The sequence below is a fragment of the Pollachius pollachius genome (genome assembly GCF_949987615.1).
Source record: "Pollachius pollachius genome assembly, chromosome: 2".
Taxonomy (NCBI): domain Eukaryota; kingdom Metazoa; phylum Chordata; class Actinopteri; order Gadiformes; family Gadidae; genus Pollachius; species Pollachius pollachius.
This window is the reverse complement of record NC_136935.1, coordinates 8,288,161-8,310,486: the sequence shown is the minus strand read 5'-3', so window position 1 is coordinate 8,310,486 and position 22,326 is coordinate 8,288,161. Positions and strand designations below refer to the sequence as shown.

The window sequence follows — 22,326 nt, the reverse complement described above, 5'->3', positions numbered from 1 at the left end:
TGTACAATTGTCTTCTCCTTTTTATGTAAACAATGATTTTGCAAATGTTAATGACGACAGGGGCATGTTCATGAGGGACAGGTGAATGTTAATGAGGGGCGGGTGAATGTTAATGAGGGACAGGTGAATGTTAATGACGCCAGGGGCATGTTAATGAGGGACAGGTGAATGTTAATGACGACAGGTGTATGATAATTAGGTGAATGTTAATGAGGGACAGGTAAATGTTAATGGGGTGAATTTTAATGAGGGACGGGAATATTAAAGAGGTGAATGTAAATGAAGGACAGGGGAATGTTAATGAGGTGGATGTTAATGAGGGACAGGGGAATGTTAATGAGTATTGTTAGTAGTATGTTTTTATAGTATTGTAGTAATAGTTGTCGGAGTAGTAGTAGTAATATCATTTGTTAAATGTCTTTTTGGATATAAGGTATTTATTCACATTATTATTTGATTAGTGGTAGTATTAGTATTGATTAATACTATTATAAGGATTAGCATATTTTTATTAATAGTATGAGGATTTGTAGTATTATTAGACAATACTTCATCTTGAAGTCGTCAGACCTTCAGACAGCCAATCAAATCACTGGACGAACATCGCTGCTGGCCAGTCAGCCAATCAGCTCTTTGGGTTCAGTCTATTTATATCTTCAGCTGTTTGGACTAAAAATAGACTACAGCAGTTAGACGGCTGGTTAGTCACTTAAACAGTCAGTCAGTTAAACAGTCGGACTGACTTGTTGGCTAGCTAAGCTGGTACTAACCTGGTGATATTAAGTAGATGGGTGATTCTACAACCTGGTGATAGTTCAACCTAGTGATAGTTAGTTGAACCTGGTGATAGTTAGTACAACAGGTGATAGTACAACCTGCTGATAGTACAACCTGGTGATATTACAACAGGTGATAGTTAGTACAACCTGGTGATAGTACATCCTGGTGATAGTAAGTACGACCTGGTGATAGATAGTACAACCTAGTGATAGGTAGTGCAGCCTGCTGATAGTTAGTACAACCTGCTGATAGTTAACACAACAGGTGATAGTTAATGCAACAGGTGATAGGTAGTACAGCAGGTGGTAGTTAGTATAACCTGGTGATAGTAAGTTCAACCCGGTGATAGTAAGTTCAACCCGGTGATAGTTAGTACAACCTGGTGATAGTTAGTACAACCTGGTGATAGTTAGTACACCCTTGGTGACAGTTGTAAGATATATTAGAAGTGAGCAGAGTGATTTAGCGCCCACAGAGCGGATTGTGTAACCCTGAACATGCGTGTGTTATCGTGTTTGCAGGCGGTCTGCAGTGTGTACGTTATGTTATGGTAACATGACCCCCCCGCGACTCCGGAAACCACACAGAGGTCACCTTCTGTCTCCTACCCCTGTCTCCTTGTCTCCTAGCCTGTGTCTCCTTGTCACCTACCCCTGGCTCTTAGTCTCCTACACTGTGTCTCCTTGTCAACTACCCCTGTCTGTTTGTCTCCTACCCTGTGTCTCCTTGTCTCCTACCCCTGTGTCTCTTTATGTCCTACCCCTTTGTCTACTTTTCTGCTACCCCTGTCTCCTTGTCTCCTACCCTGTGTCTCCTTGTCTCCTACCCCTGTGTCTCCTTGTCCTCTACCCCTTTGTCTCCTTGTCTCCTATCCTGTGTCTCCTTGTCTCCTACCCCTGTGTCTCCTTCTCTCCTACCCTGATGTCTCCTTGTCTCCTTGTCTCCTACCCTGATGTCTCCTTGTCTCCTACCCTGATGTCTCCTTGGCTCCTTGTCTCCTACCCTGATGTGTCCTTGTCTCCTACCCTTTGTCTCCTTGTCTCCTACCCCTGTCTCGCCTTGTCTCCTACATCTGTGTCTCCTTGTCTCCTACCCTGATGTCTCCTTGTATCCTACTCTGATGTATCCTTGTCTCCTACCCTGATGTCTCCTACCAAGTGTCTCCTTGTCTCCTACCCCATGTCTCCTTGTCTCCTACCATGATGTCTCCTTGTCTTCTACCCTGTGTCTCTTTGTCTCCTACCCTGATCTCCTACCCCACCCCCCCAGTTGAAGGTTTGGTTAGGGACCCCCCCCCCCCTAGTGGAGGGTTTGGTTAGGGTCCCCTCCCCCCCAGTGGAGGGTTTGGTCAGGGCCCCCCCCTAGTGGAGGGTTTGGTCAGGGCCCCCCCCCTAGTGGAGGGTTTGGTTAGGGACCCCCCCCCCCTAGTGGAGGGTTTGGTTAGGGTCCCCTCCCCCCCAGTGGAGGGTTTGGTCAGGGCCCCCCCCTAGTGGAGGGTTTGGTTAGGGTCCCCTCCCCCTAGTGGAGGGTTTGGTCAGGCCCCCCCCCCCCCCCAGTGGAGGGTTTGGTTAGGGACTCATGTTGCAGGATCATAAACAGCATAGCAGCGTTTCCTCTTCTCTGAAAACTGTCAGCACAGCTGCTGATGTTATGTTAGTTAATCTTATCCTTCACTCTCATGAAACCTTCTCTTCTCCTCTTCCCTCGCCTCACCGCGCCCGCTATTTATTTTGGATTCGGTTTCCTCAGGATGCTTATTATGGGCTGGCAGGAATGGGTCGACCGCAGCTCTTACTGGTTTCATGTTAGGCTGTGGGAATGGAAGCCAGTCGCTTTCTAATACCACAACTAGCAGCGGATTCTTGAAACTAAATCTGCAGCCTGACCGCTACCTGAAGATAGACAGGATAGCTAGGATTCATAGCTGAAGATACACAGAACAGCTAGGATTCATAGCTGAAGATACACAGAACAGCTAGGATTCATAGCTGAAGATACACAGAACAGCTAGGATTCATAGCTGAAGATACACAGAACAGCTAGGATTCATAGCTGAAGATACACGGAACAGCTAGGATTCACTCTGAAGATACACAGAACAGCTAGGATTCACGCTGAAGATACACAGAACAGCTAGGATTCACACTGAAGATACACAGAACAGCTAGGATTCACTCTGAAGATACACAGAACAGCTAGGATTCACTCTGAAGATACACAGAAAAGATAGGATTCACTCTGAAGATACACAGAAAACATAGGATTCCCCGATAGGGGGCGCTATAACTTCTGGTCATAGTAAGGTGTAGTCAGATGTAGTAAGACGTAGTAAGATGATGTAAATGCTTTATTTTGCATGCTGAACCCATGTGACCCATAATGTCTGTCAGGATAGATTTTGCTGTACAGTGAATGTTTCGCAAAATCTTTCTTCTTAAGACCCATAGCTTAAATGAAAAACAGTTCTGCTGTACATGATCTATGGACTTCTCTGATTAAAATTGGTATGGATTGTGTAAAACATAGCAGAGTTATGGCAGATTTAATATATGCTGATTTCCCATAAGTATTTGTGTGCGTGTGTGTGGTTGTCTGTGTGTGTGTGTGTGTGTGTGTGTCTGTCTGTTTCTGTTTCTCTCTGTCAGTGTGTGCATGTGTTTCTCTCTGTCTGTGTTTGTGTATGTCTGTCTGTCTGTGTTTCTCTCTGTGTGTGTTTGTGTGTGTGTGTGTGTGTGTGTGTGTGTGTGTGTGTGTGTGTGTGTGTGTGTGTGTGTGTGTCTGTCTGTGTTTCCCTCTGTATGTCTGGTCGCACGTGTGAGAGTGTGTCTGGTGCAATAGTGTGTGGTTGTGTGTGTGTGTGTGTGTCTGAGCGTGTGGGCATGTGAGGAACAAAGGCCCGCCCCTGCCAGTCAGGGCTGGTCTGGATTAAGACCCCGCCCCCGACCGCCCGATGCGCTCGCAGGAACGGAGCGGGCAGAGGGACCTTGACGGCGTGTTAGGTCTACAGACGCTGGATCACATCCACACTGGATCACAGATCCACTGGATCACATCCACACTGGATCACATCCACACTGGATCACAGACACACTGGATCACAGATCCACTGGATCACATACACACTGGATCACATACACACTGGATCACAAACACACTAGATCACAGACACACTGGATCACAGATCCACTGGATCACAGTTACAGTGGATATGTGTTGTTCTTGGTAACTAGGAGGATATTGGTCTAATGATTCTAGGATAATATTGGTTGTAAAATTTGTAACTGGGTGGATATTGGTTCTAAGGTTTGTAAGTAGGAGTATAATGGTTCTAAGGTTTGTAACTATGCCTGGGATTTTGATGCTCCTTTGCCACCTTGTCCTTTGTTCTTTGATGTGTTGGGATCAGAGTTTTTAATAGGACAGGTCCCTCCTCTCCTATTGGCTTACAGAGGACTGGTCACTCCTCTCTTATTGGCTTACAGAGGATCAGTCACTCCTCTCCTATTGGCTTACAGAGGACCGGTCGCTCCACTCCTATTGGCTTACAGAGGACCGGTCGCTCCTCTCCTATTGGCCTACAGAGGACTGGTCGCTCCTCTCCTATTGGCTTACAGAGGGCCGGCCGCTCCTCTCCTATTGGCCGTAAGCAGTCGTCAGGGTTTAGCGGCATGTATCCTTGGCCAAGGACAGACTCACTGGGCGCTATAAATAAATCGCTGTGTGGAAAATGTGTCGCATACCGTATTAATCAGGACGGCTGCGCGCTCGCTCAATCAACCTCCAATCAGCGTGCGCCATTTAGGGCAGCCTGTACTACTGGTATTTGTTATCTCGTAGTAATGCTCTGTGTTTCCTATTGTCTGGGTTTCACATCCTCTTCTAGTGCCGCCCCGGGCTGCGTATCATCTGTTGCCGCCTAATTGCTCGGCATCGTGCCAGCCTGTATTAGGTCGTTAAGGCATTGTTCTGCTATCGTCTCTTAAGATAAGACGCAGTGAATAAGGTGTGGTTTAGGGTTGGTGCTCGAGCTACGACTCCAGCCGTCGTTCCCACAATCCGCTCAGCGGGGCGTCAGTGAGCGTCACGCGCGTCAGAGGAGCTCTGCTCTGATGCACGCGGCAGACTGACGAGCTCATTTCGGAGCGAGAGCCGGATGCTGCGGTCGCCATGGCTGTGAACGTCGCCGGGGTGGTCGTGATGGTCCTATTTTATCTCCTGGTCCTCGGGACCGGAGTCTGGGCCTCCTTTAAATCCCGACGAGAGGCGAAGAAGACGCGGGGAGACATGACGGAGATGACGCTGCTGGGGAACCGCGGGATCAGTCTGGTGGTCGGCATCTTCACCATGACCGGTGAGGGGCTGCGTGTCTGTGTGCGTGCTTGTGTGTGTGTGTGTGTGCGTGCGCGCGTGTGTGTCAGAGAGAGAGATCTCGTGTGTGTGTTCGTGAGAGAGAGAACGTGCGTGGGTTCGTGAGAGAGAGAGAACCTGCATGTGTTTGTGAGAGAGAGAACGTGCGTGTGTCTGTGAGTGAGAGCGTGCGTGTGAATGTATGTGTGTGTGACAGGGAGAGAGAGATAGAGAGAGCGTGCGTGTGTCTGTGGGAGAGAGAGTGCGTGTGGGTGGATGTGTGAGAGAGCGTGTGTGTGCTAGAGGCGGAGAGGAGTCATGTAAGGATTTCAGCGAAATCCTAATTTTGTCTGCGCATCTGATGCGTATTTTTTTTTAAATATATTTATTTTTTGAACATTTTGATTGTGTTATATATTTCATGTATATTATGTTAGATATTCGACGGATTCACTGTTGATAATTCTAGAACAAATGAACCCCACAACACACTAACCCTACAACACACTAACCCTACACTACAACACACTAACCCTACACTACTACACACTAACCCTACACTACTACACACTAACCCAAAACACACTAACTCTACACTACAGAACAATAACCCTACACTACAACACACTAACCCTACACTACTACACACTAACCCTACACTACAATAACCCTACACTACAACACACTAACCCAAAACACACTAACTCTACACTACAGAACAATAACCCTACACTACAATACACTAACCCTAGAACACGCTAACCCTAGAACACACTAACCCTACAACACACTAACCCTAGAACACACTAACCCTAGAACACACTAACCCTACAACACACTAACTCTACAACACACTAACCCTAGAACACACCAACCCTAGAACACGCTAACCCTAGAACACGCTAACCCTAGAACACACTAACCCTACAACACACTAACCCTAGAACACACTAACCCTAGAACACGCTAACCCTAGAACACACTAACCCTACAACACACTAACCCTACAACACACTAACCCTAGAACACACTAACCCTACAACACACTAACCCTAGAACACACTAACCCTAGAACACACTAACCCTAGAACACGCTAACCCTAGAACACGCTAACCCTACAACACGCTAACCCTAGAACACACTAACCCTAGAACACACTAACCCTACAACACACTAACCCTACAACACACTAACCCTAGAACACACTAACCCTAGAACACACTAACCCTAGAACACACTAACCCTAGAACACACTAACCCTACAACACACTAACCCTAGAACACACTAACCCTACAACACACTAACCCTAGAACACACTAACCCTAGAACACACTAACCCTACAACACACTAACCCTAGAACACGCTAACCCTAGAACACGCTAACCCTAGAACACACTAACCCTAGAACACACTAACCCTAGAACACACTAACCCTAGAACACACTAACCCTAGAACACACTAACCCTAGAACACACTTACCCTAGAACACACTAACCCTAGAACACACTAACCCTAGAACACACTAAACCTACAACACACTAACCCTAGAACACACTAACCCTACACTACAACACACTAACCCTAGAACACACTAACCCTAGAACACACTAACCCTAGAACACACTAACCCTACAACACACTAACCCTACAACACACTAACCCTAGAACACACTAACCCTAGAACACACTAAACCTACAACACACTAACCCTACAACACACTAAACCTACAACACACTAACCCTACAACACACTAACCCTAGAACACACTAACCCTACAACACACTAACCCTACACTACAACACACTAACCCTAGAACACACTAACCCTAGAACACACTAACCCTAGAACACACTAGCCCTACACTACAACACACTAACCTTTCTACGAAGTTATGGTACAAATCCATTGCTATGCAATACAAGGTACCATATGCAACTCCTTCTTTAACGTGTGTGTGTGTCTCTCAGCCACCTGGGTGGGGGGGGGCTTCATCGTGGGAACGGCGGAGGCAGTCTACAACCCGTCCATGGGGCTTATCTGGGCTGTGATGCCTGTCACCGCAACGCTCTGCTTCCTCGTCGGTACGTTGACACAAGCACACACCTGTTCACCCACACACACTGCACGCACACACCTGTACACACACACGCTGCCGCACGAACACACCTGTACAACCACACGCTGCCGCATGTACACACCTGTACACACACACGCTGCCACACGAACACACCTGTAAACACACACGCTGCCGCATGTACACACCTGTACACACACACGCTGCTGCATGTACACACCTGTACACACACACGCTGCCACACGAACACACCTGTACACACACAAAATGCTGCACGCACACACGTGTACACACACTGCTGCACGCATACACATGTACACACACACGGTTCACACTGCATCTACAGACCTGTACATAAAGTGTGTGTGTATCTTTGTGCGTATTTATCTCTGTGTACATCAAAACACGCCTTCTCGGTCTCCAAACATCTCTGCACCTGTTTGTGCTTTCTCTGCCTGGTGCCTCCTTTGAACCGGACTCATGTTGACAGTGGAGAGCTAACGTCTGAAGGTCAAAGACACACAGAATAGAGGTCAGGGTGGAACAGACAGCAGACAGGCTGACCAGGACCAACCAGGGACAACAAGAGCTAACCAGGGCTGACCAGGGCTAACCAGGGCTAACCAGGAATGACCAGAGCTAACCAGAGCTAACCAGGGCTAACCAGGGCTAACTAGGAATGACCAGAGCTAACCAGGGCTAACCAGGGCTAACCAGGTGGACGGCGGTGACCCTCATACAGCAGGGCTCCTGGGGGAGGAGAGCAAGTGAAGGTAGGGCAGAGAGGAGAATGAATCCTCTCTTGGCCAGCGAGACGCGGAGGTATCAGCTAGCAGCCAGCGGAGAGGAGGTGTTGTGTTTCACAGCGCCCTCTGAGCAGAGAGGAGAGAGGAGGAGGAGTAGGAGGCGGTGGCGGCCCTGTCGACTCCCCCCTGTCGACTCCCCCCTGTCGACTCCCCCCTGTCGACTCTCCCTTGTCACCCCGACGAGGCGGGTCAGGAGGCTCCGCTTATAGTCGGCCTCGGGAATTCTCTCATTGTCCTCGTGTCATTCCGACGGCCGGACGTCATCTGCCCTCCGGGATTAGACACACAACAGCTGGCAGTGCCATGACAACCACCGGGGCCCCGTGACACACAACACCTGGCAGCGTCATGACAATCATCAGGGCCCCTTGACACACAACACCTGGCAGTGCCATGACAACCAACGGGGCCCCGTGACACACAACACCTGGCAGCGCCATGACAACCACCGGGGCCCATGTCAACCACCGGGCCCCATGACAACCAACGGGCCCCTTGAGAACCAACGGGTCTTATGACAACCACCGCCATGACAACCACCCCTGTAAACCTACCCTCTAAACTCACCCTAACCCTGTAAAATAACCCTGTAAACTAACCCTAACCCTGTAAAACAACCCTGTAAACTAACCCTAACCCTGTAAACTAGCCCTGTAAACTAACCCTAACCCTGTAAACTAACCCTGTAACTACCATCCCTGGGGGGATGAGTCACCGTTGATAGGTTGGATATATTTTGACTTACCAGGGAAGAGACAAATGAACCCAATGAGTTTGAGGTTCAATAGAGGTTCATTTAGAATTCCTGTTCCAGTGTACGTTGGTATTTGTTGTCAAGGCATTGTTGGGGAAAGGACCTGCTTATATCTCAAGCCTCTTATCATACCAGCAACGACCACACTGGACCGCTAATCGCATTCCTCTACAGTCCCCCGGGGCCCAGCTGGTGGAACCCTCTCTCCTTCTGCCCACACACACAGAATAAGCTGCAAACGGCACGTTAAACCATCTGAACACCGCGTTCAACCGTCTGAACGCTACGTTAAACCGTCTGAACTCTACGTTAAACCGTCTGAACGCCAGGTTAAACCGTCTGAACGCTACGTTAAACCATCTGAATGCTATGTTATACCGTCTGAATACCACGTTATACCTGAACGCTACGTTAAACCGTCTGAACGCTACGTTAAACCGTCTGAACGCCAGGTTAAACCGTCTGAACGCTACGTTAAACCGTCTGAATGCTACGTTATACCGTCTGAATACCACGTTATACCTGAACGCTATGTTAAACCATCTGAACGCTACGTTAAACCGTCTGAACACTACGTTAAACCGTCTGAACGCTACATTAAACCGTCTGAATGCTACGTCAAACCGTCTGAACGCTACGTTAAACTGTCTAAACGGGAGCGTATCTATGTTCCCAGGGTCCTATGTTACCCAGGTCCTATGTTCCCCGGGTCCTACCCTAAACCTGACCCTAACCCTTTGCACCCGGGGAACATAGGACCTGGGGAACATAGGGATGACCCCGTCTAAACGCTACTTTAAACCGTCCGAACGCTACATTTAACCGACCAACGCCACGTTAAACTGTCTGAACACTACGTTAAAGGTCCCATGGCATGCTACTTTATGGATGCTTTAGTTGGCCCCAAACACAGTATTTGAAGACGTTCCCGAAATTCAGCCGTGGTGCAGAATTACAGCCACTACGAGCCAGTCATACATTTAGCTTTCCCCAAATGCGCCGTTTCGGTGTCTGTAGCTTTAATGCAAATGAGGAGGAGAGAGGCGGGTGAAGGAGGAGGGTGGGGGTGTGGCCCTGAGCAGCTTGCAGCCACGGTACCAGGTGCTCTGTTTACAGTGTGTATCAGATGTATCGCAATGGCGAGGCACACACAGCCTTTAGCCGTGTTCTGTAAATATTCTAGAACACACGGGAGCCCTGGGGCTCTACATCTAAATAATATCATATTATACATAGATATCTAAATCATATAATATATATTATCATGGCCAAAAGCTGTGTGAGCCACCAGACGATATTATGAATCTCAAACGACCGCGTCGGGTTCTCCGACATCTTTCTTCCACGTCCACATCAATCTGAAGTAGACTGAACCATGACATGGAAGAGAAAGGGATTGTTACCCGCGATTGTTGACCGCGATTGTCTCCCGCCGGAGCCTCGCTGCCGAGGGACCATCGCCTCGGCAGCGGTCAGCGCTCGCTTAGGCACCACCGCCTCCTGCAGCGCCAATGCGGTGGTCCCTCGGCAGCGGGAAGCGGGGCTCAAGCTGGAGAAATTTGCGGCCAACAATCCCTTTCTCCTCCATGTCGTGGTCCATGTACTTCAGGGAGTCAAAGCCAAAGTTCCTTTCCCCCAATTCATTCTCAACCATGGCTGAGATAACCCCCACTACGAGTCTCGTTGTGGAAATACAAGAGACGAGAGTCTGATGTGTTATGCGCCATAACACCAACAGCAGAACGGTTATCCAAATAACAAGGTAGTGTACAACACTTGCGTTACAGTCCTGGAGCTCTATATCTAAATAATGTCATGTAATACATAGATATCTATATCATATAATACATATTATCACAGCCAAAATCTGTGTGCGCCTCCAGACGATATTATGAATCAAAAACGACTTCGTCGGGTTCTCCGACGTCTCTGGTTCTTCCACTTCCACATCAATCTGAAGTAGACTGAACCGCGTGCTGCCTGCTGCAGGCTGCCCGCTGCCGGGCAGTGGTGCTTCGCGGCGGTGGTGCCTCGCGGCAACCGGCGGCAGGCAGCATGTCGCAGTTCATGTACTTCAGGGAATCAAAGCCAAAGTTCCTTTTCCCCAATTCCTTCTCAACCATGGCTGAGATAACCCCAACTACAGTCTAGTTGTGGAAATACAAGAGATGTCGAAGAACCGACCTGTTATGCGCCATAACACCAACCGCAAACACTTGCGTTACAGTGTGTGTAATCACACACACACACACACACATGTGGCGCTCGCACTGTCGTGTCTCATTGGCTGGCCAAATTCTCTGGGCGGGCAAGGCAGAGAAAGGGGAGGAGCCTAGATCCTTTATGACGACATAAGGGACCACATTCCAAATCAGCGCGCTTGAGCCTCCGTTTTTTCAACGGCAAGCAGAACAACTAGTGCTCGTTTTACGTCAACGAACGCAAGTTTTAACTCATATTTATGTAAGAAAACCTCATAAAGTGAGATTTTCATGCCATGGGACCTTCAAATCGTCTAAACGCTACGTTAAACCGTCTGAATAACAAGTTTAAACGTCTGAACGCTACTTTAAACCGTCTAAACCAGGGGTGTCCAAACTTTTTTCACTGAGGGCCACATACAAAAAAATCTACGAAGGGCCGGGCCACTTTGCAAAAATAACACATTTTTAACCATTTGAAACCACAATAACTTAATGCATTTATATCTTTGTTTATAGATGACGTATTTATTATTTTTAACCAGTTAAATCAGGGCTTTTCTGTCTGTGTCTGTTATGCTTCTCAATCGGCTTTTGTTCAGGGATAAAAGAGAAAATGTTTGCTCACATATATATGTTGAGCCGAACAGGCTCAACATATGGGTAGGGAGAGAACATATTGGGTAGGGAGAGAAGCTGGTGCTGATTCTTCAGATGGTCATCACACTGCATTTCGATCAGTTCCATCTGCAGACTCTCTTGCACATCTTCTGCGGCCATCAGGAAGGGAGTCGAGAACAGCTTTATTTCTTTTTCAATGTTAGAAAAATCTTGGAAACGCCGACTGAACTCTGTTATGAGGAAGGCGATCACAGACACGTATTTATCCTTTTTAGCAGAAATATTTGCCTCTAGAAAAGCAGCATTGATTTCTGACAGCGTGGGGAAATGCGCAACATTGAAGTTACGTAGTTGTGTCTCAAAGAGACGGAGCTTGACACAGAATGATTTCATGTGCGCATACAGTTGTGGCACAAGTTGGTCTTTTCCTTGTAGGCTCTTGTTCAGTGTGTTGAGATGGGCTGTAACATAGACTAAAAAAGCCAGGTCTGCCAACCAAAGAGGGTCATTCAGCTCAGGAAGAGGTCGGTCCTTCTCTTTCAAAAACTGGTCGATTTCCGACCTCAGTGAATAAAACCGCTTCAGCACGGCGCCGCGACTAAGCCATTGCACTTCCGAATGGTAGAGTAGGTCCCTGTATTCAGACTCTACATCAGACAGGAAAGCTTGGAATTCTCTGTGGTAGAGCCCTCATGCTCTAATAATGTTGACGGTTTTCACAACCGTGTTCATCACATCGCAGAGCTGGACTGTCTTGGCACAGAGGGCTTCCTGGTGGACGATACAGTGCATTACAGACGATACATTATTGCATAACAGCGGCGCCTCCACACTCTCTGACCTTTGCACACACCAAAGAGGCCATTCCTTTACCCTCGCCTGTCATAGCCGGAGCCCCATCAGTTGTTACTCCACACATCTTGTCCCATTTAAGGCCGGTCTTCTCAATTGCATCTGACACAGCTTCAAACATGTCAGTTCCCGTTGTTGTGCCCTTTAAACTCCTCAGATCAAGCAGCTCCTCCGTAGTGCAAAAGTTGTCGTCAACTCCCCTCAAAAACATCAATAGCTGAGTGGTGTCGGTGGCATCTGTGCTCTCGTCACATGCAATTGAATAAAAATCCAAAGCACAGGCTTTTTCCAACACTTGGTGTCTTACGTTTGCTGATAGGTCTTCAATTCTCCGCACAACTGTGTTCCTGGACATGCTAACATTATTAAATTCCTGCATTTTCTCAGGGCACATTATTTCAGCAACTTTTGTGAGACGCTGCTTTACAAATTCACCATCGGAGAAAGGTTTCACATGTTGTGCAATCAGTTTTGCTACCTCATAGCTAGCCATTGTGGCACTTTCTTGTGTTTTGTTGGCCCGGTTAAAAAACTGTTGTTGAATTTGCAGGCTTGATGCCATCTGTTTCACTTTCATTTGTTGCTCGGCACCAGTATAGGACATGTAGCTGCACTGATGTTTAGTTTCATAGTGTCTTCTTACATTGTAATCCTTCATCACGGCAACACTTTCCTTACAAATTAAACAGACACACTTCCCCTTGACTTCTGTGAAGAAGTATTCATTTTACCACCGTGGCTGAAATTTTCTGCACTCACTTTCGATCTTCCGTTTCTTTGGTTCTGCCATCTTGTCTTACGGGCGGGAATTTTTTTCTTTGATTGCTCTTGTAATGGGGAGTCACCTGACTTGTTCGAACAATAGCTCCACCTAGTGGGTTTACTCAGAAATGCAATAAAGTTAAGCAAAAAAAAAAGAAAAAAAAAAGTATAATAAAAAAAAAGAAAAAAAACCATAATATTTTTAAAATGTGCTGCGGGTCAATCAAAAGTGGCCGTAGTTTGGACACCCCTGGTCTAAACGCTACGTTGAACCGTCTGAACACTATGTTGCTGCTCTATGTGAACTTGTCTTTGGATGTTGCTGCTCTATGTGAACTTGTCTTTGGATGTTGCTGCTCTATGGTGCCTTGTCTTTGGATGTTGCTGCTCTATGTGAACTTGTCTTTGGATGTTGCTGCTCTATGTGAACTTGTCTTTGGATGTAGCTTCTCTTTGTGACCTTGTCTTTAAATTAAGGATCAATAACAAAAATAATAATCAGAATACATAATAAATGGAACAGAACTAATAACTTATCGTTAATACGGCAAACTAACATTAGTTTGTATGAGGGCTCATAAGGCTTCTGAGACCTTTATTTTTATATAATTCCAGGTATTATGATACCTTTATTTTGATATAGTTTTGGTTGTTATACCTTTATTTTGATATAGTTCTAGGTGTTATGAGACCTTTATTTTGATATAGTTGCAGGTAGTATGAGACCTTTATTTTGATATAGTTCCATGTGTGCTGATACCGTTATTTGGATATAGTTCATATTCATGTTCATTGTTTATTCATATATTAAAGGGGGCGTGTTCTGTATTAATATATTTTTGTGTTTGTATTGAAGGGCGTATGTTCTGTATAATGTGTTTGTGTGTTTGTATTCAAGGGGGCGTGTTCTGTACTGAGTTATTCATTTTTGTATTAAAGGGGGCGTGTTCTGTACTAAGTTGTTCATGTTTGCATTGAAGGGGGCGTAAACATGTACTAAGTTGTACATGTTTGTATTGAAGGGGGCGTGTTCTGTACTAATCTATTTGTGTGTTTGTATTGAAGGGGGCGTGTTCTGTACTAATGAATTTGTGTGTTTGTATTGAAGGGGGCATGTTCTGTACTAATGTATTTGTGTGTTTGTATTGAAGGTGGCGTGTTCTTCGCCGGCCCAATGAGAGACAACCGTTACGTCACGATGATGGATCCTTTCCACATCAAGTATGGCAGCGTTACCACGGCAACGCTGGCTGTTGCGGCGCTGGCCTCAGAGGTCATGTGGGTCGCAGGGACCCTGATCGGTTTGGGTACGACCCCCTAGTGTGTGTTTTCATTGTGTGTGTGTATGTTCATAGTGTGTGTGTTCATAGTGTGTTTGTTCATAGTGGTTGTGTAAAAAGTGTGTGTGTTCATAGTGGTTGTGTTCATAGTGTGTGTGTTCATAGTGTGTGTGTGTGTGTGTGTGTGTATGTGTTCATAGCATGTGTGTTTGTTCATAGTGTGTGTGTTCATAGTGTGTGTGTGTGTATTCTTAGTGTATGTGTGTGTGTGTGTGTGTTCATAATGTGTGTGTGCTGGTGTGTGTGTTCATACTGTGTGTCCATAGTGTTTGTGTTCATAGTGTGTTCACAGTGTGTGTGTTCTGGTGTCTGTTCATAGTGTGTGTGTGTGCAGGTGTCACTGGTTTGTGATCCTGGACCAGTACTCAGTGTGTGTGTGTGTGTGTGTGTGTGTGTGTGTGCGTGTGTGCAGGTGTCACCATGTCGGTGATCCTGGACCTGTCCTACAGCGTCAGTATCTGGATCAGTGCTGCCGTGGCGATCAGCTACACACTGCTGGGAGGGCTGTACTCAGTGGCCTACACCGACGTCATCCAGCTTGTCCTCATCTTCATCAGCCTGGTGACCAATGCACGCACGCATGCAAATGCACACAGACACAACCACATACAGACACACACACACACACACACACACACACAGGTACTCATATTTTTTTTATTAGAAAGTATTTGTGTATTTGTTAACCTGTTAAAACCTACAGGGTTAACCTTTAACCTATGGTTTGCTAACCTCCCGTCACTGTCCACAGTGGCTGTGCGTCCCGTTCGCTATGATGAGCCCAGCCACTGCTGACATCACGGTGACGGCATACAACAACTCCTTCCAGCCCCCCTGGGTGGGCACTCTGGACTCAGGGGGGGTGTGGCTGTGGATAGACAACTTCCTGCTGCTGGTAAGATATATATATATATATATATATATATATATATATATATATATATATATATATATATATAGTAAAAACATATACTGAGACCTTCCACATGATGGTTATATCTGCTATGTAGCTAGATCTGTCTGTCTGATGGGTTTGGTTGTCCAGGGCTTAGGTAACCTGGGTCTGCAGAACTTCCACCAGAGAACGTTGTCAGCGTCTTCATCAGCGACTGCTAAGACCTGCTGCTTCGCCGCCGCCTTCATCGTCCCCACTCTGGGCATCCCCCCCATCCTACTGGGAGCTGTGGCGGCTTCTACAGGTACCACTGACCACCACTAACACCATCAACCCCACAAACCACCACCGGCCTCTCTCTCCCTGTCTGTCTCTCTCTGTCTGTCTCTCAACCTGTCTTTCCTTTGATCCGCAGACTGGAACTTGACTGCCTATGGTTCTCCGTCTCCTTACGAGCGTGGACAGACAGGTATGATCCTGCCCATCGCCCTGAGCTACCTCACCCCCTCCTACATCTCTATCATCGGCATTGGCGCTGTGGCGGCGGCTGTGATGTCGTCCACCGACTCTGCCTTGCTGTCTGCTGCCTCCATCTTCTCCTCAAGCATCTACAAGAACATCCTGAGAACACAGGTAACCCACCATTATACACCAGACCAGACCTCGATACACCAGACTAGTGTAGACCTCAATACACCAGACTAGCGTGTAGACCTTGAAACACAAGACAAGTGTAGACCACGACACACCAGACTACTGTAGACCTTGATACACCAGACTAGTGTAGACCTTGATACACCAGACTAGTGTGTAGACTTGATACACCAGACTAGCGTGTAGACCTTGATACACCAGACTAGCGTGTAGAGCTTGATACACCAGACTAGTGTAGACTTTGGTACACCAGACTAGCGTGTAGACCTCGATACACCAGACTAGCACGTAGACCTTGATACACCAGACTAGCGTGTAAACCTTGATAGACCAGACTAGCGTGTACACCTCAGAACAGCAGACTAGCGTGTCGACCTTGATACACCAGACTAGCGTGTCGACCTTGATACACCAGACTAGCGTGTAAACCTTGATACACCAGACTAGCGTGTAGACCTTGATACACCAGACTAGCGTGTACACCTCAGAACAGCAGACTAGCGTGTAGACGTTGATACACCAGACTAGCGTGTACACCTCAGAACAGCAGACTAGCTTGGAGACCTTGATACACCAGACTAGCGTGTCGACCTTGATACACCAGACTAGCGTGCAAACCTTGATACACCAGACTAGTCTGTAGACCTTGATACACCAGACTAGCATGTAGACCTTGATACACCAGACTAGCGTGTAGACCTTGATACATCAGACTAGTGTGTAGACCTTGATACACCAGACTAGCGTGTAGATCTTGATACACCTGACTAGCGTGTAGACCTTGATACATCAGACTAGCGTGTAGATCGCGATACACTAGACTAGCGTGTAGACCTCGATACAAGCCCAGACACGTGTGTTTCCCCAGGCCTCGGATAGGGAGGTCCAGCTGGTGATCCGGGCATCGGTGGTGCTGGTGGGCCTGCTTGGGACGGCCCTCACCTTCCAGGACAGCAGTGTTCTGCTCATGTGGATGCTGAGGTCCGACCTCACCTACACCTTCATGTTGCCCCAGCTCATCTGCGTGCTGTTCTTCAGCATATCCAACGGTTACGGGGCTGTGTTGGGCTGTTTCACGGGGGTGCTGCTGAGGCTGTTGTGTGGGGAGCCCCTGCTGGGGATTCAACCAGTCATCCATTTCCCAGGATGCACTCTGGTGGATGGTGTGTATGTTCAGTACTCCCCCATAAGGACCATCTGCATGCTGTCGTCTCTGGCTGCCATCTTGTCCTTCTCCTGGCTGGCCTCCCGGCTGTTCAATGCTGGCCTTCTGCCTGCCTGCTGTGATGTCTTCAACGTCCATCGCAAACAGCCACCAGGGGCCGCCAAAGTCCCGGGGGAGGACCTCAGCACCAAGGCCTTGGAGCATGAAGCCTCCGAAGTTTCTGAACCTATGTTAGATTCCACATGTTAGAGTGCACATGTTAGATTCCACTTGTTAGAGTCCACCTGTTAGAATCCACATTTGAAGGTACTCGCACGCTGCCAAACAAACACCAAACCCCCAACTGGAGAACGCTGGCTGCTCCCCCGTCTCACATCAGACGCTAGTTTAACCTCTAGTTAGACAAGCTCAAATCTGGGTTAGTTAACCTCTAGTCAGACGAGCTCTAGTCTGGGTTAGTTTAACCTCTAGTCAGACGAGCTCTAGTCTGGGTTAGTTTAACCTCTAGTCAGACAAGCTCTAGTCTGGTTTATCTTAACCTAGTTAGACAAGCTCAAACCTGGGTTAGTTTAACCTCTAGTCAGACGACCTTATGTCTGGTTCATTTTAACCTCTAGTCAGAAGAGCTCAAGTCTGGGTTAGTTTAACCTCTTTTCACATGACCTCAAACCTGTGCTATGTTAACCTCTAGTCAGACGAGCTCAAGTCTGGGTTATCTTAACCTCTAGTCAGAAGAGCTAAATTCTGGTTTGTTTAACCTCTAGTCACACAAGCTTAGATCTGGGTTAGTTTAACCTCTAGTCAGACGAGCTCTAGTCTGGGTTAGTTTAACCTCTAGTCAGACGAGCTCTAGTCTGGGTTAGTTTAACCTTTAGTCAGACGAACTCTACTCTGGGTTAGTTTAACCTCTAGTCAGACGAGCTCTAGTCTAGGTTAGTTCAACCTCTAGTCAGACAAGCTCTAGTCTGGGTTAGTTTAACCTTTAGTCAGACGAACTCTACTCTGGGTTAGTTTAACCTCTAGTCAGACGAGCTCTAGTCTAGGTTAGTTCAACCTCTAGTCAGACAAGCTCTAGTCTGGGTTAGTTTAACCTCTAGTCAGTCGAGCTCTAGTCTGGGTTATTTTAACCTCTAGTCAGACGAACTCTAGTCTGGGTTAGTTTAACCTCTAGTCAGACAAGCTCTAGTCTGGGTTAACAGGCGTTTCACTTTCATTCACTTCCTGTTTGTGCCTGTAAACACTTAATTAGCAAACACAAAGTCAGCCTAACCTCAGAAACTTTAGTGTGTACATAAAGGTTTCTACGGAAGAGAATTATGGCCACATTTGATTTCTCATTTTGAGTTCAGTTTCAAGTCAGACTTAAAATAAAGTGTTGGGGGACCATGGAGTGTGGGGTTCCCCTCCGGTATGTCCCTAAATGACTCACTGGACTTGGTTTCTTGCAGGTACCCTACCTGTAATTCAGACTTTAGTCTTGACTCAAACTCAAAAATAAATTACCCATGTGGCCCTAATCCTTACCTTGTGGAAATACTGATTAGAATCCTGTGGAAGGGCCATCCTCAGCCCTCCATGTTGGTCCCTGGCCTCGTCTCTGAGCCGTCTCCCTGGGATGTTCTGCTTGACCGGAGCAGGAATCTGGACCAGAGGTTCTGCTGGATTTTAGGACTCTGGACCAGAGGTTCTGCTGGATTAGAGGTTCTGCTGGATTTTAGGACTCTGGACCAGAGGTTCTGCTGGATCAGAGGTTCTGCTGTATTCTGGAAGGACTCTGGATCAGAGGTTATGCTGGATTCCAGGGACTCTTGACCAAAGGTTCTGCTGGATTCCAGGGACTCTGGATCAGAGGTTCTGCTGGATCGTAGCAGGACTCTGGATCAGAGGTTCTTCTGGATTCTAGGACTCTGGACCAGAGGTTCTAATGGATTCTAGGACTCTGGACCAGAGGTTCTGCTGGATTTTAGCAGGACTCTGGATCAGAGATTCTTCTGGATCAGAGGTTCTGCTGGATCGGAGCAGGACTCTGGACCAGATGAGCGCTCCATCCCCCCTGTGTTTGGTACGACAGCGTGCAGTGCCTTCGCTCTACAGATTACTTTAAAATACATTTCATTTTCATTTTCTACTGGTACCTTGTTGCTTCGAAGAGGAGGACTTTTAAGGGCGTTTTTGTATACTTTTATATGAAACTGAAATCCACAACGACAATAGTACAACTCATTTGTTTTGCCCGGTAACGCGATGCCCTAAATACTCGGGTTACCTGGTGAGAGCGACGTTCAATAAAAATGGAACAATAAATAAAAAGACAATAAATCATTTTCCATACATCCTGAATGTTTTAATATTTAAATATACTGTAATTCATGGAGGGCACCTCCAACAAGTCTGTCTGTCCCTTCTGGACTGGATCTGTCACTACTGGACTGGGTCTGTTCCTTCGGTCAATAAGGTAGAGACCAAGTCCAGAAGGGTCCCAGGGGGCTTTGTCTCTGGGTCCCAGCTGGTCAGTGTCCGGGGGGGTCTCTGGGTCCCAGTTGGTCAGGGTCTCTGGGTCCCTGCTTGCCAGGGTCTCTTGGGGTCTTGGTCTTGGGGGGTATTGGTCTCTGGGGGGCGGAGCTGGTCAGGGTCCTGGGGGGTTTCTTGGTCCCTGCTGGTCAGGGACTCGGAGGGTCTCTGGGGGTCCCAGCTGGTCCGGATCTCTGGCGGTCTTGGTGTCTGGGTCCCTGCTGGTTCCTTCGAAGGCCACCTTGTTCTTGAGTCCATCCTGCAGGACTCTCTGCTGGACGAGCAGCCGAGCCCGACCGGTCCTGCAGTACCACCTGGGACAGCCAGACAGACGGACACACACCTAACTGCAGACACTGAACACACAGTAAACATATTGAAGTGAGGAGCGGGGTGTGTATCGAGGACCCTCACCAGGATCCCAGCGTAGTGAGCATGAAACCAGCGAAACCAACGTCAAACGAGCGGCGCACTCGACCTGCCAACAGACGACATAAACATTTTTATCTATATACACATATTTATATACATATAGATACGTATATCTATATACACATATATATATATAGATATATATATATACAGATATATCTAATATATATCTATATACACATATATCCCTCTATATACACATACATCTATACCTACATATCTATTTATGTAAGTTATATGATATTATTTATTGTACTAAGTAATATCAATAGATTGGTGTATAGTAATACTGATGAGTTAGTCGTGTTGACGGAGGCTTACTGGTGGTGAGGAAGTGAATGAGGCCGGAGACCATGGCCCCCCCCGCCCCGTGAAGCACCGCCTCTCTGGCGCAGGGGGTCTTCACATCCAGGATACCCAGCATCCGGAAGCCCTGCCATGAGGGTTACACACACACACACACACACACACACACACACACAATCACACACACATATATATACATACACACAAACACACATTAAAAAATACACATGATAATATGATAAATTAATTACTCAATACTTACCTTAATACATGTCACATTGTAAATATATATACGGTATTGTACAAATACTTATACTATAAATGTACATCCATTTCGACTAGTATCCCCGGTTGAGCAGGGAGGGTCGCAGCCTACAGTAGGCGGTAGGGTTATTATGGAGGAGCTGTATTTTGGAGGGATGCAGCCTAAAGTAGGGTTATAATGGAGGACCTTTATTTTTGAGGGGAGCACCCTACAGTCGGCGTTAGGGTTATCACGGAGGAACATTATTTTGAAGGACACAGGCCGGATGTTCCAGTCCCCTCCTACTAGTTAGCTTAGCTTAGCACTCTGACGGCGTTATGTATCGAGGCTCAGAATATGAAGAGCTAAATAGACCATGTCAACATAACACAACATAACACAACATACCATAACAAAGTATCAATTACCGTTGACCTTGCCCAGCCCAAAATAAACACTAACAAATTGTAATATTGATATTATTTTAACGTACCTTCTGCCTATCCTCCTCTTCTCCAGCCATTATCATACGCGTTTAAGGGGTTAAGTATATTATATACATATATTATATATATATATATATATATTATAGACAGCCAGTTCTGAACCAGAGGGCATTCGGCGCATGCTCTGTTGTGACAGCGCATAGATCCGCCGACCGGTCCGTCCGATATAGTTCACCGTGTTGGAACCTGAAGCTCTTCGCGAATTAGTTCCGAGTTTCCAACCTGATGTTAACTCTAACCAACACTAACCATTGACTAACCAACTAACCCTTAAACCAAACTAGAGACTAAAAACTAGAGAGAGAGAGAGAGAGAGAGAGAGAGAGAGAGAGAGCGAGAGAGAGAGAGAGAGAGAGAGAGAGAAGGAATAGGTCCTGGAGAGGGAGGAGTTGGTTGAGGAGAGGGAGCAGAGGGTGGAGGAGGGTTGTGTGTGTGTTTGATGACTTAGTCAAACAAGATGTTTTTTCCCAGACTAAATCATTTTGTCTCTACGGACACAGATTTTAATCTCTCTTTCTCTCGCTCGTTCTCTCTCTCTCTCTCTCTTTCTCTCTCTCTCTCTCTCTCTCTCTCTCTCTCTCTCTCTCTCTCTCTCTCTCTCTCTCTCTCTCAATTCAATTCAAAAAGCTTTATTGGCATGACTATTGGTAAACCAAACAGTGTTGCCAAAGCATTACAGTATTACAAATATTACATCTAATAACAATAGAGAACGTCAGAATAATATGTACATATATCAACCTGTTACAATATAACATAACATACAGATGTACATATGTACATATAGAAAAAAAAGAAGTCATTAAATTAATGAAATGAAAAGCTACATAAAACGCATTCTAGGTTACTAATAATCAGTAATCAATCAAACAGTGAGGCCTGGTGTAGAATGTCATCCTCTCATTTTGTGGCATGCTGAAATAAACTGTCCTGCGAGGCCGGAGCTCTCTTTTCTCTCTCCCATTAATATTTGTAGTTGGTCAACATGGGAGTTTATAAAATGTGGGTGTTTTTGGCCGAATTTGCTAAAGTATATTTCGCGGACATTTTTGAATTTGGGGCAGTGTAGGA

General features: G+C 46.7%; 2 protein-coding genes across 3 annotated transcripts; one reads left to right on the top strand and one right to left on the bottom strand.

Annotated features, from left to right (window-relative positions):
- The first annotated feature begins 4,667 nt into the window (after positions 1-4,667).
- On the top strand, positions 4,668-19,568 carry LOC307070888 (high-affinity choline transporter 1-like). The gene is made up of 8 exons (XM_079729594.1): positions 4,668-5,131; positions 7,100-7,213; positions 14,354-14,509; positions 14,955-15,103; positions 15,294-15,437; positions 15,588-15,741; positions 15,853-16,070; positions 16,960-19,568. The coding sequence occupies exons 1-8, from the start codon at positions 4,948-4,950 to the stop codon at positions 17,503-17,505; spliced, it is 1,665 nt and encodes a 554-aa protein (XP_079585720.1). The 5' UTR covers positions 4,668-4,947; the 3' UTR covers positions 17,506-19,568.
- A 42-nt stretch (positions 19,569-19,610) lies between these two features.
- cox20 (cytochrome c oxidase assembly factor COX20) lies at positions 19,611-21,379 on the bottom strand. Of its 2 annotated transcripts, none has more exons than XM_079729595.1 (4): positions 21,243-21,379; positions 20,521-20,632; positions 20,182-20,245; positions 19,611-20,081 (listed from the first exon to the last, which is right to left on the bottom strand). In XM_079729595.1, the coding sequence occupies exons 1-4, from the start codon at positions 21,276-21,278 to the stop codon at positions 19,883-19,885; spliced, it is 411 nt and encodes a 136-aa protein (XP_079585721.1). In that variant the 5' UTR covers positions 21,279-21,379; the 3' UTR covers positions 19,611-19,882. The 2 variants fall into 2 exon arrangements, with proteins under 2 accessions (XP_079585721.1, XP_079585722.1); XM_079729596.1 differs by lacking the exon at positions 21,243-21,379 and adding an exon at positions 20,768-21,028.
- Between the last annotated feature and the right edge of the window lie 947 nt (positions 21,380-22,326).

Coding starts and splice junctions, on each gene's coding strand:
- LOC307070888 (XM_079729594.1), top strand. CDS start 4,948: ATGGCTGTGAACGTCGCCGGGGTGGTCGTGATGGTCCTATTTTATCTC. Junction 7,214..14,353: donor AACGCTCTGCTTCCTCGTCG/GTACGTTGACAC, acceptor TTTGTATTGAAG/GTGGCGTGTTCTTCGCCGGC. Junction 15,438..15,587: donor TAGACAACTTCCTGCTGCTG/GTAAGATATATA, acceptor TTGGTTGTCCAG/GGCTTAGGTAACCTGGGTCT.
- cox20 (XM_079729595.1), bottom strand. CDS start 21,278: ATGATAATGGCTGGAGAAGAGGAGGATAGGCAGAAG. Junction 20,633..21,242: donor AAGAGGAGGATAGGCAGAAG/GTACGTTAAAAT, acceptor CCCTCATGGCAG/GGCTTCCGGATGCTGGGTAT. Junction 20,246..20,520: donor CATTCACTTCCTCACCACCA/GTAAGCCTCCGT, acceptor GTCTGTTGGCAG/GTCGAGTGCGCCGCTCGTTT.